Source organism: Mobula hypostoma, chromosome 22 (genome assembly GCF_963921235.1).
Source record: "Mobula hypostoma chromosome 22, sMobHyp1.1, whole genome shotgun sequence".
Classification (NCBI taxonomy): domain Eukaryota; kingdom Metazoa; phylum Chordata; class Chondrichthyes; order Myliobatiformes; family Myliobatidae; genus Mobula; species Mobula hypostoma.
The window spans coordinates 10,426,123-10,443,882 of record NC_086118.1 but is presented as its reverse complement, the minus strand read 5'-3'; the positions used below and the strand labels follow the sequence as shown (position 1 = coordinate 10,443,882).

The following is a 17,760-nucleotide window of genomic DNA, read 5'->3' as shown; positions in this document are numbered from 1 at the left end:
GTATCTATCGGAGGAGACGTCAGCGAAGCCTTCACCGTCTACCACGGGGTAAAACAGGGATGCATTCTTGCTCCAACTTTGTTCACAGTATATCCTGCTGCAGTTTTGGAAATAATGGACCATAATTTGGACAAAGGTGTGTACATCAGGACTCGCTCAGATGGAAAATTGTTCAACCTGTCAAGACTCAAAGCCTCAACCAAATCAAGAGAGATATGTGTCAGAGAGCTTCTGTATGCAGATAACTCAGCCCTGGTTGCTACTGATGTTAATGTGATTCAAGAAATTGTAGACCACTTTTTGTTAGCTGCTACTCTTTTTAGCCTAAGAATCAATGTCTCCAAAACCAAACTTCTGTACCAGCCTCCTTCTCTGTGTAGTCCCAGTGAGACTCAACCACCAGTCATATCTGTCAATGGAGTAGTGCTGAAATGGTCTGACTCTTTCACATGCTTAGGAAGCGCTGTGACCAACACCAACTTATCAGATCTGGAAGTTGAGAGGAGAATTCAATCAGCTACAAAAGTCTTTGGTGCTTTGCAGAAGCGACTTTGGTCTTGCCACAACATTAAAGTGGCAACCAAGGTCAAAGTGTATACACAGTTGTTTTACCATCTCTGCTTTATTCAACTGAAGTGACAACATTGTATCGGAAGCACATCAAGAAATTGACCAAGACACAACACAGGCATTTACGCCAAATATTACACATCAAGTGGCAAGAGAGGGTACCAGATGTGGAGGTGCTCAAATGTGCAGGGACAGTCAGTGTAGAATTGCTCATTAGAACTTCTCAGCTGCGTTGGACTGGTCATGTCAGAAGAATGAGCGATGATCGTTTACCCAAAGCTGTTTTCTCTGGCGAACTACATGAAGTAAAGAGGAAGCACGGTGGTCAGAAGCTGCGCTACAAAGATGTGCTCAAGTACCATATGAAGAACACTGACATGAATGTCAACACCTGGGAGAAAGATGCTTTGGACAGAAGAAGTTGGCACTGCATTGTCAAGAAGTCAATCCCAGCTATCGAGGAGAAAAGGCAGAAGAAATATGAAGCAGTTCATGAACATAGACATTCAATGCTAGACCAGTCAAATCCCAAATGGAACCGATGTGGGAGACAGTGCCGATCCAGTGCTAGTCTTGTGGCCCATAAGCATGCTTGCAGAGGCTAAACTCTCAGCACAGTCAACTTCGAAATCGATGGATGGCCAAAGAAGAACAAAACAGGAATAGGCACTTTTGGCGCACAATGTTGTGCCAAACTAATTAAACTAGTAATTAAATGCCTAACAAAACTAATCCCTTCTGCCAGTGCAATGTCTTTCTTCTTCCATTCATTTGCCTATACAAGAGCTTCCTAAACACCTCTAAGATATTTGTATCCACCATTACCCCTGGGCAGCACACTCCAGGGACCTGCCATTCTTGAATATTTAAAAAATCTTGCCCTCCATTGAATTTATTCACCTTTAGTGAATGCCTTTGAATGTTAGACATTTCAACCCTAGGAAAAAGATGCCAGCTTTCTGCTGTATCTATACCTTTTGTACTCCTATAAACCTCTATTAGGTCTTCCCTTAGCCTCTGCTGGTCCAGAGAAAACAGCTCCACTTTGTCCAACCTCTCCTTGGGTAATCATTACCTTTTGATATGGGATGTTAACTTGTAAAGAAAATCTTCTACGGAGGGGTAAGAAGCTGGAAGGTGATAGAAGGAAGAGGGGAAGGCTGAAGAAGGAATATGATAGGAGAGGACTATGGACAGGTAATGAGAGGTACCTGAGAAGGATGACAGGGGAACAGGAATGGGAATACAAAAGGAGAGAAGGGGGGAGGGGGGAGAAATTACTTGAAGTTACAGAAATTAATGTTTATGCCATCTGATTAAAGTTTACTCCAGCATAATATGAGGTATTGCTCCTCCAACCTGAGCGTGGCTTCATTGTGGCAGTAGAGAAGGCTGTGGACTGAAATGCCGTAATGAGAATGGGAAGTCAAACTGAAATGAGTGGCCAACAGGAAATTCCACCTTTTGTGACAGATGGAGTGAAGGTGCTCAATGAAGCATCCCCCTCCCAATCTAGGTCATGATGTAGAAGAGGTCACACCGAGAACACCAGTTAAAGTAGATGACGAGTGAATAAGGGAGTCAACGTTTACAGCAATCCCTACAGAAAGTGGAACACGGGTGTAGGTGTAGATTATTTAGAGGTAGGATCCCATTGTAGGAAGCTGAAATTACGGAGATTGGTGTGTTGAATACAGAGGCTAGTGGCTTGGTCAAAGGGAACCCTGTCCTTGTTATGCCAGTGGGGTGAGGGCAGATGTGCAGGAAGTGGAGGAGATGCGAGTGAAGGCAGCCTGAATGGTGGTGGAAGGAAAACCCCGTTCTTTTAAGGAGAACATCTCAGATGTTCTTGAATAAAAAGTTCCATCCTGAGAACAGAATCAGCAGAGATTACTATAGTTTTGTTTACCATCCGTGATAATTGGAGTTGCTTTGTTATTGTCATATGTACCAAAGTATAGTGAAAAATTTGTCTTGAATACTGTTCATGCTGATCCACAGTGCATTGAGGTAGTTCAAAGTAAAACAATAACAGATTGCAGAATTGAGTGCAACAACTATAGATTGCAATGCAGGTAAATAATAAATGCAAGATCAAAATATGGTAGATTGAGGCCAAGACTCCATCTTCCTGTACTAGGGAACTATCCAGTATTCTTGTAACAGCAGGATAGAAGCTGTTGTTAAGTCGGGTGATGCATCATGTCAGGATTGGGTATCCTCTGCCTTCGTGGGGAGAGAGAGATGAGGAGAATGTCTGGGTTGGATAGGGTCTGTGATTGTGCTGACTGCTTTACTGAGGCATTAAGAAGGATACACAGTTAATGGAGAGAAGTGTGGTTTCTATGATGTGCTGAGTTTTTTGCAATTTCTTGCTGTCACATGCAGTGCAATTGCCATACCAAACCCTTATGCATCTAGATAGCATGCATTCAGTGGTGCATCAATAAAAATTGCTAAGTATCGACGGAGATGTGCCAAATTTCTTTAGCCTTCTGAGCAAGTACAGGTGTTAGTGAGCTTCCTTGGCTGTGGCAACTTTGTGTTTGCATCAGAACAGGTTATTGGTGATTTTTACTCCAAGCACTGGAAAGTCTCAATCTTCTCAACCTCAGCATTGTCAATTAAGACAGAAGTATGTGCACCACCCCCTTCCCAAAGTCAGTGACCAGCTCTTTTGTTTTGCTGATACTGAGGGAAAGATTGTTGAAATGACACCAGGTTGCTAAACTCTCTTATCTCCTTCCTATACTCTGATTCATTATATTTGAGATGCAGCCCACTACTGTGGTATCATCTGCAAACTTGTAGATGGAGTTCGAGCAGAATCTGGCCACACAGACATTATCAGAGAGGGGAGCAATGCAATAATTAGATTACTTTAATTCTATTTTTTTTCCTGTTTTGTATAAAATTTTACACCTCTGCACCTTCTTGTCTAATATACTACTAAATTATAGTATTTCTATCAGAAGGAATGTTGCATTGTGTATGTCAGTTTCTTTTGCTATTAATTATAATCTGATCTCTTATCTTTCAGCCAAGCACCCTGCCACAAGGAACAGTCAACATGAATCAATGTACTGATGTCATTGATGCTGAACCTAAAACTGGTCAGAAGAATGCACTCTGCATTGTAACCCCAGAACGTGAATTTTTCATTCGTGGAGAATCTAAAGAAATAATTAATGGGTGAGTCAAAATGTTCTATCTTTCATTTCAATTTTGTATTTGATTGAATATAACCTTTCAGCTTCTGATGTTTAACTGACACATCTGCAGTGCAATATTACTTATGTTCAGCATTGTCCAAATATAATTGAAAAGCACACATGCTGCCAATGTTGAAATCTGAAATAAATACAGAAAATACTCAAAACTTGTGAATATGTATTTATCAAGTTGGAAGAAAGTAGTAATAAAGTTTAATAACATAGTGTGGGACACTAGGAAATTTTAGAGTCTTCCTGTGGCCATTCCCCTCAGTAACAGATATATTGCTGTGGATGCTGGTTTGGGCGGCGGGAAGGGGGCAAACGACCAACCAGAACCAAAGCCTGGTGTTAGGGTCAAGCATGTCTTGGTGTAACTATTGAACATTTCTGAAGGAGAGGGTGCATAGGAGAGGTCACGGTGCACATTAGCACTAACAACATAGGTAGAAAGGGGAATGCGGTTCTGCACAGTGAGTATAGGAAATTAAGAAAGAGACTGAAAAGTAGGGTCTTGATGTAGTAAATTATGATTACTGTCAGTGCCATTTCCTAAGAATAGGAGGATAGAACAGATGAATGTGTAGCTGAGGACATGGTGCATTGGGCAGGGTTTCAGGTTATTGGCTCATTGAAACCCCTTCTTGGGCAGGGATGATCTGTACAAGAGATTGTACAGGTTGCTCCTTAACTTGAGGGAAATCAATATCCTAATGCTGCTTTGAAGGGTTTAAACTGGTTTGGCAGGCCAGGCCAAAAGAGCACCAGGCCATTAAGCTGAGGATTGAGAGGAAAGTAGACTTAATGACTGGTAAGTCTCTAAGAAGGATGAGAGGTGTAAAGTCACAGACACAATGAAAGGGACAGATTGAAGTGTGTTTTAATGTTAGGAGTATAAAGAGTAAGAATGATGAACTTAGAGCATGATGTATGGCCGTTTCAGAGTCTTGGTTCAGAAATGGATAGGATAGAATGCTTAATGTTCCAGGGTTTAGATCTTAGAAAAGATAGGGAGGGAGGGAAAAAGCAAGGGGGCTGTTTGGAAAACCACTCCACTGCCTGCTCTTGCACTCTAGTTCCCATCCCCCTGCAACTCTAGTTTAAGCCTTTTCCTGTGCAGCGTAGGCAAACCTTCCTGCAAGAATATTAGTTCTCTTCTAGTTCAGGTGCAGACTACCCCTCCTGTACAAGTCTCACCTTCCCAATGATCTAAAAATCTGAAGCCCACCATCCCTCCTACAACATCTCCTTAGCCATATGTTAAACTGTATGATCTTCCTATTTCTAGCTTCACCAGCACGTGGCATGGATAGAAACTCTGAGATCACAACCCTTGAGGTCCTGTCCTTTAACTTAGGGCCCAACTCCCTGAACCCACTTTGCAGGACCTTGTTACCCTTCATACCTATGTTGTTAAACGTGGACCACATCCTCTGGCTGGTCTCCTCTCACTTAAGAATGCTGGTGGACTCCATCTGAGATGTTCTGACCCTGGCACCTGGGAGGCAACGTACCATCTTGGAATCTTGTGCTTGTTTTCAGAACCTCCTGTCTGTTCCCCGAGCCACTGAATTCTCTATCACTACACCTCTTGAGCCACAGAGCCAGACCCTGTGCCAGAGACCTAACAGCTGTAGGTTTCCTCTGCCAGGTCATTCCTCCCAACGATATCCTAAGCAGTATACCTGTTGTTGAGGGGAACAACCAGGTGGGAACTCTGTCCCCTTTTCCCCTCCTGATGGTTGCCCAGTTATCTGTGTCCCGCTCCTCGGGTATAACTACCTCCCTGTAAGTCTTGTCAGACAACCCCTCAGCCTCCAGCATAATCTTGAGTTCACCCTGTTCCGGCTCCGGTTCCTTAATATGGTCTGAAAAAAGCTGCAGCTGGATGCACTTCTTGAAGGTATAGTCGCCAGGGACACTGGAGGTCTTCCTGCCTTCTAGCATTCCATTAAACAGCCTGGTATCTCCAATGCTCTCAGTATGCAATAAGAAAGGAAAAAAGAAAAATTAAATGAGACAAGACTACCTACCCCCTTTGCCTCTCCTCACTGAAGCCTCTATAAGCCAAAGCCTGAATTCCCCACTCTTACAGTAGCCCTGTCACACAATGGCTGCTCTGCTTAAACCTAACATTTTATTGGGCCTTGCTAAGTGCCTCATGTCATCTAAAGAACTGTGGTGCACAGGAAGTGACCACTGAGTGTATATTCATGGTCTTCTGCTGCTGAAGCCCATCCACTTCAAGGTTTGATGAACTGTGCATTTAGAGATGCTGTTCTGCACACTGCTGTTGTAACGTGGCCATTTGAGTTATTGACGTCTTGCTGTCAGCTTGAACTGTCTGGCCTTTCTCCTCTAATTTCTTATTAGCAAGGAGGTTTTGCCCACAGAACTGCTACTCAATAGATTTTTTTTGTTTTTCACATGATTCTCTGTAACTTCTGGACTGTCGTATATAAAAAAAATCCCAGGAGATGAGCGGTTTCTGAGATACTCAAACCACCATGCCTAGCACCATCATTCCACAGTTAAAGTCACTTATACCACATTTCTTCCCCATTCTGATGTTTGGTATACCTCTTGACCATATCTGTATGCTTTTGTGTATGGGGTTGCTGCCACATAATGGATATCTACATTTAGAAGCAGGTGTACCTAATGAAGTGGCCATTGAGCGTATATCATTGGCTGTTAAGCTCCCAGCTATGATTTTTCAACCACAACTCTGTCATGCCCACAATTTCATGCCTGCCAATTTCTGTCTGTGCAATAAGTTAATTTTCATTAATTCGTATACCTCATGCATTCAAATATAGCACCTTCAGGAAAATACTGGTGAACGCAGCAGGCCAGGCAGCATCTATAGGAAGAGATACAGTCGATGTTTTGGGCCGAGACCCTTCGTCAGGACTAACTGAAAGAAGAGATAGTAAGAGATTTGAAAGGGGGAGGGGGAGATCCGAAATGATAGGAGAAGACAGGAGGGGAGGGGTGGCTAAGAGCTGGAAAGTTGATTGGCAAAAGGGATACCAGGCTGGAGAAGGGAGAGGATCATGGGACGGGAAGCCTGGGGAGAAAGAGAAATGGGGAGGAGAGCTTGGAGGGTGGAGAGCAGGCAAGAAGTTATAATGAGAGGGACAGAGGGAGGAAAAAAAGAGGGAAAAAAAATAAAAAAAATATATATATATTAAAAAAAATAAATAAGGGATGGGGTGTGAAGGGGAGGAGGGCCATTAACGGAAGTTAGAGAAGTCAATATTCATACCATCAGGTTGGAGGCTACCCAGACGGAATACAAGGTGGTGTTCCTCCAACCTGAGTGTGGCTTCATCTTGACAGTAGAGGACCTCCCTCCCCTTTCTTGATCTTTCTGTCTCTATCACTGGAGACAGCTTATCTACTGATGTCTACTATAAGCCTACGGACTCTCACAGCTACCTGGACTATTCCTCTTCCCACCCTGCCTCTTGCAAAAGTGCCACCTCCTTCTCGCAATTCCTCCGTCTCCGCCACATCTGCTCTCAGGATGAGGCTTTTCATTCTAGGACAAAGGAGCTGTCTTCATTTTTTAAAGAAAGAGGCTTCCCTTCCTGTAGCATCAACTCTGCTCTCAAACGCATCTCTCCCATTTCACGCGTATCTGCTCTCACCCCATCCTCCTGCCACCCCACTAGGAATAGGGTTCCCCTTGTCCTCGCCTACCACCCCAACAGCCTCCCGGTCCAACATATAATTCTCTTTAACTTCCGCCACCTCCAACGGGATCCCACCGCTAAGCACGTCTCCTCACCCCCCCCCCCCCGGCTTTCCGCAGGGATCGCTCCCTACGCGACTCCCTTGTCCATTCGTTTCCCCCCCCCCACCCCCACCGATCTTCCTCCTGGCACTTATCCTTGTAAGCAGAACAAGTGCCACACATGCCCTTACACTTCCTCCCTCACCACCATTCAGGGCCCCAGACAGTCCTTCTTGCAAATGGCTGCTTACAGGCACGTGTTAAAGCAATGCCGGCAAGAATCCGGGGAGAGCAGCTGCTCAGGATGCGCGCTGCTTTTTTTTCGTAACAGTGAAAATGCCTTCTGAAAGCGAAAACAGGGTACTAATGTAGGTCTTTCGTAACAGTGAGGTTTCGAAAGGCGAACGTTTGAAAAGCGGGGGACACCTGTACCATTAATTTATACGGGAAAAGTTCTTGAGCATTCCCAGACCCAAAAAATAACCTACCAAATCATGCCAAATAATACATAAAACCTAAGATAACACTAACATATAGTAAAAGCAGGAATGATATGATAAATACGCAGCCTATATAAAGTAGAAATAATGTTTGTGCAGTGTAGTCGGGAAGATTAAGCCAAAACCGATTTGTGGGGGGGAAAAAAATCGGCACGTACGTGCATGCGCATGTGATATATCCACATGCGCACAGAGGTGCCCGCGAAAGGCTTCATGGTCATGGTAGTCTTTCTTGGGGTAAACTCAAATATCCCGTATTTGACTGCTACTTTTGTCCCTTTTTTGGGAGTGAGAAAGTTGGCAATCCTAACTTTAAAAGACATATTGAGGTGAGTTTAGCCCTACTTGAACACCACCACTCCACGCGCCCCCCCCCCCCACCGGGTCGGCTGGTCCGAAAGAATATTGTCAATATTAAACTGGTCTGCGGTGCAAAAAAGGTTGGGGACCCCTGATCTAGAATCATTTGATATATTGCAGAAGCATTTTTGTCTCTTAGTTAAGCTCTTTTTAAATCAACTATTTTAAATGTTAGGGAAACGTTTAATTAGAGTAAGGGGAACTATGAGGCGATCAGGCAGGAACTTGGAAGCATATATTGGAAACAGATGTTCTCAGAGAACCGTACCGAAGAAATGTGGCAAATGTTCCGAGGATATTTGTGTGGGGTTCTGAGTAGGTACGTTCTAATGAGACATAGAAAGGATGGTACAGTACAAGATCCGTGGTGCACAAAGGCTGTTGTAAACCTAGTCAAGAAGAAAAGAAGAGCTTACGAAAGGTTCAAGAAAATAAGGTAATGATATGAATCTAGAGGATTATAAGGCTTGCAGGAGCGAGCTTAAGAATGAAATTAGGAGAGCCAGAAGGGGCTATGAGAAGGCCTTGGCGGACAGGATTAAGGAAAACCCCAAGGCATTCTACAAGTATGTGAAGAGCAAGAGGAGAAGACTTGAGAGAATAGGACCAATCAAGTGTGACAGTGGAAAAGTGTGTATGGAACCAGAGGAAATAGCGAAGGTACTTAATGAATACTTTGCTTCAGTATTCACTGTGGAAAAGGATCTTGGCGATTGTAGGGATGACTTGCAGTGGACTGAAAAGCTTGAGCATGTAGATATTAAGAAAGAGGATGTATTGGAGGTTTTGGAAAGCATCAAGTTGGATAAGTCACGAGGACTGGAGGGGATGTACCCCAGAGTACTGTAGGAAGTTAGGGAGGAGATTGCTGAGCCTCTGGCAATGATCTTTGCATCATCAAAGAGGACGGGAGAGCTTCTGGAGGAATGGAGGGTTGCGGATGTTATTCCCTTATTCAAGAAAGGGGGTAGAGATATCCCAGGAAATCATAGGCCAGTGAGTCTTACTTCAGTGGTTGGAAGTTGATGGAGAAGATCCTGAGAAGCAGGATTTATGAACATTTGGAGAGACATAATATGATTAGGAATAGTCAGCATGGCTTTGTCAAAGGCAGATCGTGCCTTACGAGCCTGATTAAATTTTTTGAGGATGTGACTAAACACATTGATGAAGGTAGAACCGTAGATATATATGGAATTTAGCAAGGCATTTGATAAGGTACCCCATGCAAGGCTTATTTCGAATGTTGAAAGGCATGGACAGAGTGGATGTGGCAAAGTTGTTTCCCATGATGGGGGAGTCTAGTACGAGAGGGCATGACTTAAGGATTGAAGGGCACTTATTCAGAACAGAAATGCGAAGAAATTTTTTTAGCCAGAGTGTGGTGAATCTATGGAATTTGTTGTCACGGGCAGCAGTGGAGGCCAAGACATTGGGTGTATTTAAGGCAGGGATTGATAGGTATCTGAGTAGCCAGGGCATCAAAGGTTATGGTGAGAAGATGGGGGAGTGGGACTAAATTGGAAAATGGATCAGCTCATGATAAAATGGCGGAGCAGACTTGGTGGGCCGAATGGCCGACTTCTACTCCTTTGTCTTATGGTCTTATTGAGAAAGTAAAGAGGCATGAGATCCAAGGGGACATTGCTTTGTGGATCCAGAACTGGCTTGTCCACAGAAGGCAAAGAGTGGTTGTAAACACGAGGAATTCTGCAAATGCTGGAAATTCAAGCAACACACATCAAAGTTGCTGGTGAATGCAGCAGGCCAGGCAGCATCTCTAGGAAGAGGTACAGTCGACGTTTCGGGCCGAGACCCTTCGTCAGGACTAACTGAAGGAAGAGTTAGTAAGAGATTTGAAAGTGGAAGGGGGAGGGGGTGATCCAAAATGATAGGAGAAGACAGGAGGGGGAGGGATGGAGCCAAGAGCTGGACAGGTGATTGGCAAAAGCGATATGAGAGGATCATGGGACAGGAGGCCCAGGGAGAAGGAAAAGGGGGAGGGGGGGAAAAACCCAGAGGATGGGCAAGGGGTATAGTCAGAGGGTCAGAGGGAGAAAAAGGAGAGAGAGAGAAAGAATGTGTGTATATAAATAAATAACGGATGGGGTATGAGGGGGATGTGGGGCATTAGCGGAAGTTTGAGAAGTCAGTGTTCATGCCATCAGGTTGGAGGCTACCCAGATGGAATATAAGCTGTTGTTCCTCCAACCTGAGTGTGGCTTCATCTTTACAGTAGAGGAGGCCGTGGATCATCTTTACAGTGGAACAACACCTTATATTCCGTCTGGGTAGCCTCCAACCTGATGGCATGAACATTGACTTCTCAAACTTCTGCTAATGCCCCACCTCCCCCTCGTACCCCATCCGTTATTTATTTATATACACACATTCTTTTTCTCTGTCTTCTTTTTCTTCCTCTGTCCCTCTCACTATACCCCTTGCCCATCCTCTGGGCTTTCCCCCCTCCCCCTTTTCTTTCTCCCTAGGCCTACTGTCCCATGATCCTCTCATATCCCTTTTGCCAATCAACTGTCCAGCTCTTGGCTCCATCCCTCCCCCTCCTGTCTTCTCCTATCATTTTGGATCTCCCCCTCCCCCCCACTTTCAAATCTCTTGCTAGCTCTTCTTTCAGTTAGTCCTGACGAAGGGTCTCGGCCCAAAACGTCGACTGTACCTCTTCCTAGAGATCCTCCCTGGCCTGCTGCATTCACTAGCAACTTTGATGTGTGTTGCTTGAATTTCCAGCATCTGCAGATTTCCTTGTGTTTGCGTTATTAATAAAAGTACGTGTTGGCTCCAAAATGAATTGAAAGACACAAATTTTCTCAATAGGCTGTCTATCAGGATAGAGAACGCTTGCTTCCTCTCTGATTTTGTAGGTTTTAAGGTGGCTGATATGTCTAGTTCGGAAACTCTAGGTTCTTCCACAGATGGGCCCCATGGTAGCTGATAGGTGGGATGCTACTTTGGCTGTTTTTGTATGGCTCCTGTGTGCTCCTCATGGATGGTGTTAAAGTTTTTAGTATCAACCCCAATACTGCTCCTCCACTTTGATCATAGGCCAGGATTTATTTGAGAAGTTACATTTCTTCAAGAAATCTGTGAGCACTGTTGCTACTGGGTGATACCGTTCAAAACCTTGCTCAAGTCTTTGCCAGGAGTCGTATGTTCAGTATTTTAGAGATTTATTTAATATTATCAAATACCATCAAAGAGGCATGTGGCCTGGAGTACAGTAAGGACAAAGCAATTGGTGATAGTTCTACAATTAACTTTTTCAGGTTGCATGTGTCAGAGGTCTACTGATATACACACCAAATTCGTTTATATGCATAGATGTCGCCCTATTCTGGACATAGATTTTTTCCAAAAAATTCTATCACATGGCATAATTTCTGTAAAGCAACTGCAAATTTTCATGAATTATAAAATTAATGTAATTTCTGGACATCATGTACTATGTGAATTGGGCTTAATTCTTGGCTTTGCTATCAGGTTGTATAGTAAAGTAATGTGCTCAGTTGAAACATCTGTTTTCAATTACTTTAAAACTGTTGGGTGAAAACAAGCAGATTTTAAGTAGCTCATGATTTATCTTTGGTTTGCTGACATTAGTCTTCTTGAGTTTATGCCCCTAGTTTTAGTATTTTTCTTGGGATGTTAGGATTCTGCCTTTGCTTCAAATGTTATAACAATACAATGATTTAGCATTTCATCAGCTTATTTTCACTTTCAGTGTTAAATTGCTTTAGGCTTTAAGGGGCCCATGTTGCTCCTGATGTATTCCTAAAGTGCTTTCGTACTTGTGATTATGTTTTCATGATTATATTTTGTAGCGCTCAGCATTTTATGTTGCTTTCTATGTTCTTTGTATTTTCCCATTTGCCAGCATTTGTGCTAGTTACCATTTTTAGTTTCACAATTCCTTATTTGGCAAGTAGATTTCTTAAATCTTAAATTACCTTACAAGTACCTGTCATGTGATCTGCCAATTGTGTCATTGGCTGATTTGCCCAGTTTATCATAAAACATTTCTGATTCATCAGGTAGCTTTGCCCAGGACTGTTAAGTATTTTTGTTTCTCGCTCTTTTGAATACTTCATTAAGCTGTAGTCACTTACACTTCCCAGTAGATAACTGCTCAATCTTCAGTTGACTCACCACAAAGTTTTGTTTCCTGCAATAATTTTTAATGCAGCACCTTTCCAAATGTTTTTTGACAGTGCCCATTGGTTCCTGTTAATTCTCAGCACCACTACTCCTAAGGACTCTGATTAGTCGATAAAATATAGCTCTGTATTCGCAAAGCCACTTTGACTTTGCCTGATTACATTAAATATTTCCAAGTTCTCTGCTATAACATCTTTACCTGATTTCTGCTTTCTGCTTTTTGTTTCCTTTTTTTTCAATGGAGAAGAAAGGTATGCTTCTTCCAGCTGGTCAAGCATTCCTTTAATCTGGGAAATATTGAAAAAAATAGAACAAATTTATCAACACTCTCATGCCACTTGTTTGATGATTGTCTTGACACTTGTGTGGTGCAAATTTTATTTGTCACTTAACATTCCTGAATGTTCTGTAGGTCTTGCTGCATCACATTCATCTTTTGCTGAGCACTTGCAAATGGAATTGTACATTGTGCAATTGTTAGCAAATGATTCATGTCTAAACAGTTTAATTTGCACTAATATCTGGAATACCGACAGAAAGCTTAAATGATTACACAAAATAATCTGCAGATGCTGGGGTCAAAGCAACACTCACAACACGCTGGAGGAACTCAGCAGGTCGGGCAGCATCTGTGGAAAAGATCGGTCGACGTTTCGGGCCAGAACCCTTCGTCATTTATTGTATTACTCTTAAAATGGAGCTTTTAAAAATCTTTTGAAATTTACTGTAAACAAACTGAAAGAAAGGCAATGTTAGCTTGCCTACTATTTTTGATTATTCAGTGATTTTACTTTCTTTATTGAAAATAATGTCTCAGACAGCCATTTCTCAGATTTTCCAACACCCTAGCCCTTCATTAAAGTAAATCACTCCCAGATTACCTGCCTTTTCTCCACACAAATTTTAGATACAAATTTAATTGGTCCAGTCACATTTGCTTTTGCTCATTTTAGCTTGGTGTTTTTGTGGTTATTCTCCATTTAATTTCTATTCTGATGTATGTGTTTGCCTTCCAATACTCTTCTAGCAAATCGTATTTGATGGGCTGGGTACAATATCTTTCTGCTTAGCATATTACAGCCATTGGGATTTGGAAATCCACAACTTCATGTAACCAACACCTTTTCAATTTTGTGATAGAACTAATCAGTGTGAACATAATACACTAGCTGTGCTTTTCACTTTCTACAGCTGCTGTCTGACTTGAGTATTTTCAGCATTTTCTGTTTTTATTCCAGACTTCCAGCATCTGAAGTTGCATATAAGTAAAACTATTTTAGTTTGCACTGATTTTTTTTTCAAAAACAGGATGGGGTAATGTTGGTACAATTATGTGGACTGGAAAATAGAACACGTATGGGTTCCAATGCAGGAATCTTCCGGTAGCTGAGAAATATGGATTGAATTAAGAATGAAAATAATTACATTTTGTTTTTATGGAGGGAAGTAGTCCTTGCAGAAATTTTGTAGGGTTATAATTTGACATTACTGGAAGCTAAGCCAAAGAAGAGGCAATAAAACCTTATTGTGTTGGGCACAGATCCTATCCAAAGGTGATGAGAATGTTGTCACAGCTAATGGATCTCATCTATTTAAGGGAAATAGAAGTTTCCAATTACAAGAACATCAGTTGAGACTAATTACGAATCAGAAGCCTGAGGGAAGTGAGGATTGTTTATTTGATAAATTGTTAACTTTTGAAGTTGAGCACAAAATGGAACCAGATATAATTTTAATAACAGTTTGATAAGTGGAATAGTTGCTGTCTCTCATGGTTGGATTATCGTAATACCAATAACTTGATTGAAGAGGTAGAGAAGTACAACGTTGAAGGGAGATAGAGAGACAAACAGTTTAAAGATGAAGTTCCTAGCCTTGAGGTTTTAGCAGCTAAAGGCTTGGGCATTAGTAGTTGGGCACAAGTGGGAGAAAGGCAAAATTGATGTGATGGAAATTGATTTATTTTATATGGCTGGGGAAGGTTACAGGTATAAGGAGAAGCTAAGTCATGGTAATAATTAAATTGCACTGATTTTAAATTGTGATGGTTTGGGTTATGGATCAGAAGAATAGGGCTATGGGTAACCCTAGGTAATTTCTAAAGTAAGTACATGTTCATCACAGCATTGTGGACCGAAGGGCCTGTATTGTGCTGTAGGGTAGGTTTTCTATGTTTCTGTGATTGTGAATGGAACTGGAATGGGAATAATAGTTTTAGATCAGCTGAAATTTTTGAAGATATAGTATTTAAATTGGGTCAGTAGAGGTTAAAGTTATCTTAAACCTGAGTGAGGTTTCCTCAACAGATGGATTAAGGTTGTGGTAACCAAAACAGGCTAAATTATAATTTTACATGCATTTTATATGTCCTTTGTAACAATGTGATAGTGAAGGTCAAGGACGTTACACAACAGTTAAAGGGAGAGGTAAATATTCAGCTGTAATGACTCACATTAGTAATAAAAGTAGAGTGAGACTCTGCAACTTGAATTTAAGGAGCCAAATAGCAGATTGAAAACCAGGGCTTCTGAAGTTGTAAACACTGGATTACTTCTGGCTATTTACTAGTGTATAAAGGATGAGTTAATGCATGGATAAAGAGATGGTGAAAGTGGATTTCTGGCTGTATTTCTGTGTATGTTATAAACCAAACGGATTACACTTAAACCAGAACGAGTCCAACTTCCTTGTGGAGTGGTTTGCTAGTGCTTCTGACAAAGGTTTAAACTAATTTGTTGGTGAAGTGGGGTATGCAATGAGATTACAGTAGCAGGTGAAGAACAACCAAATATGGGAAAACTAAGTCTCTTGAGTAATCAGAATAGACATAGTTTCGATTAGGCACTTGGGAAAAATGGAAAACTGGGTTTCATTTATTCTAATGCAGGGAGTTTTATGAGTAAAGCAGGTAAACAGTGGGTGTTGATTAACACATGGGAATATGATACTTTTGTAATCACAGAGTCCTCGTTAAAAGATAAGCAGGGATGGGCATCGAACCTTCCAGGGTGTATAATCCTCAGACATGACAGCGGGAGATGGGGATGTAAAAGAAGTGGTAGCATTGCAATATTAATCAGGGAATACATTTTTGTAGTAAGCAGAGAGGATATCTGAGAAGGAGCTTTAAATGAGGTCATATAGGTATAGATTAGAACAAAATGAGGGCAACCACTTTGCTGAGGAATATCCTACCAGCCTCCTGACTATTAGTGGGTAACAGAGGAACGATTATGCAGGCAATTAAGGAAGTGTAAAAATAATAATGTAATAATAGTTGGGGATTTTAGCTTCCTTGTATTTTCTCAGATTTCCTTAGACTGAAATGTTAGCATGTTGGAAAATCTACTAGAGTGGGTATAATACTACACCTAATTTTTGAGAATCTAGCCAGACAAGTGGAGTAAGTAACAATGGGAGTGTATTTCGGAGATGATGACCGTTAATGCTAAGTTTTAAGGTTGTTCTGAAGAAGGTCAATGAAGTTAAGGTCTTAAGTAGGGCAAAACCTGCTTTCTTTGTAATAGGTGGATAAGGCAAATGCATATCTAACCCATGAATGTCATTCAGAAATGAAATAATGAGAGTCTGGGGGCCAACATGTTTCCATAATAGTGAAAGAAAAAGGCAACATTGAAGGAATATGTATTGATGGCTAGGTTTTAAAAAATGCTGTACCTAGAACATAGAAATCTACAGCACATTACAGGCCCTTCAGCCCACAATGTTGTGCTGACCATGTAACCTACAAACATTTGTACTTTAGAAACTGCCTAGAATTACCCCACTGCAGAGCCCTCTAATTTTCTAAGCTCTATGTACCTAATATTCTCTTAAAAAACCCTATTGTACTTCTCAGCCTAGTTCTGCACCCTATTGATCTCCTGCTGTAATCTCTGACTATCCAAAACACCCCCAACCTTTGTGTCATCAGCAAACTTACTAACCCACCCTTCTACTTCTTCATCCAGGTCATTTATAAAAATCACAAAGAGGAGGGGTCTCAGAACAGATCCTCGTGAAACACCACTGGTCACCAACCTCCATGCAAAATACGAACCATCTAAAACCACCCTTTGTCTTCTGTGGGCAAGGCAATTCTGGATCCACAAAGCAAGGTATCCTTGGATCCCATGCCTACTTACTTTCTGAATGAGCCTTGCATAGGGAACCTTATCAAATACCTTACTGGAAATCATGTACATTACATCCACTGCTCTACCTTCCTCAATGTGTTTTGTCACATCCTCAAAACATTCAGTCAGGCTTGTAAGGCATGACCTGCCCTTGACAAAGCCATGCTGACTACCCCTAATCAGATTATGCCTCTCCAAATGCTCAGGATTTCTCCAATAACTTGCCCACCCTGAAGTAAGGCTCATTGGTCTATAATTTCCTGGGTTATCTCTACTCCCTTTCTTGAACAAGGGAACAACATTTGCACCCTTCCAAACCTCTGCTACTCTCCCGTCCCTATTAATGAAGCAAAGGTCATCACCAGAGGCTCAGCAATCACCTCCTTTGTTTCCCACAGTAGCCTGGGTTATGTCTTGTTCTGTCCGGGTGACTTATCTACCTTAATGCTTTTCAAAAGCTCCAGCACATCCTTTTTTCTTAATGTCTATGTGCTTCAGTTTTTCAGTCCATTGTAAGTCATCCCCACAATTGCCAAGGTCCTTTTCCCTTGTGAACACTGAAGTAAAGTATTCATTAAGTACCTCTGCTACCTCCTCCGACTCCATGCCCATGTTTTCACTATCGCACCTGATTAGTCCTATTCTCACAGGACTCATCCTCTTGCTCTTCATATACTTGTAGAATGCCTTGAGGTTTTCCTTAATCCAGCTCGCCAAGGTCTTCTCATGGCCCCTTCTAACTCTGCTAATTTTATTCTTAAGCTTGTTCCTTGGCAACCTTGTAATTTTCTAGAACTCCTATCAGTACTTAGTTTCTTGAACCTTTTTTAAGCTTGTCTTTTTTTCTTAACTAGATTTTCCATACCCTTTGTACACCATGATTCTTCTACCCTACCATCCTTTCCCTGCCTCAGTGAAACATACCTATGCAGAACGTCATTCAAATGTTCCCTGAACATTTACCACATTTCTGCCATGCCTTCCCCTGAGAATATCTGATCCCAATTTATGCTCCTAAATTCCTGCCTAATAGCATCATATTTCCCCTTACCTCAATTAAATGTTTTCCT

The 17,760-nt window shown here is 41.9% G+C and overlaps 1 protein-coding gene across 3 annotated transcripts in view; it reads left to right on the top strand.

Moving 5' to 3' along the window:
- LOC134360175 (protein outspread-like) overlaps nucleotides 1-17,760 on the top strand; it is a 464,667-nt gene that overhangs the window by 174,103 nt on the left and 272,804 nt on the right. For all 3 annotated transcript variants that reach the window (XM_063074210.1, XM_063074212.1, XM_063074211.1), the window contains exon 4: nucleotides 3,611-3,762. In XM_063074210.1, the coding sequence (XP_062930280.1) occupies nucleotides 3,611-3,762 (152 nt within the window). The remainder of the gene's footprint in view (nucleotides 1-3,610; nucleotides 3,763-17,760) is intronic.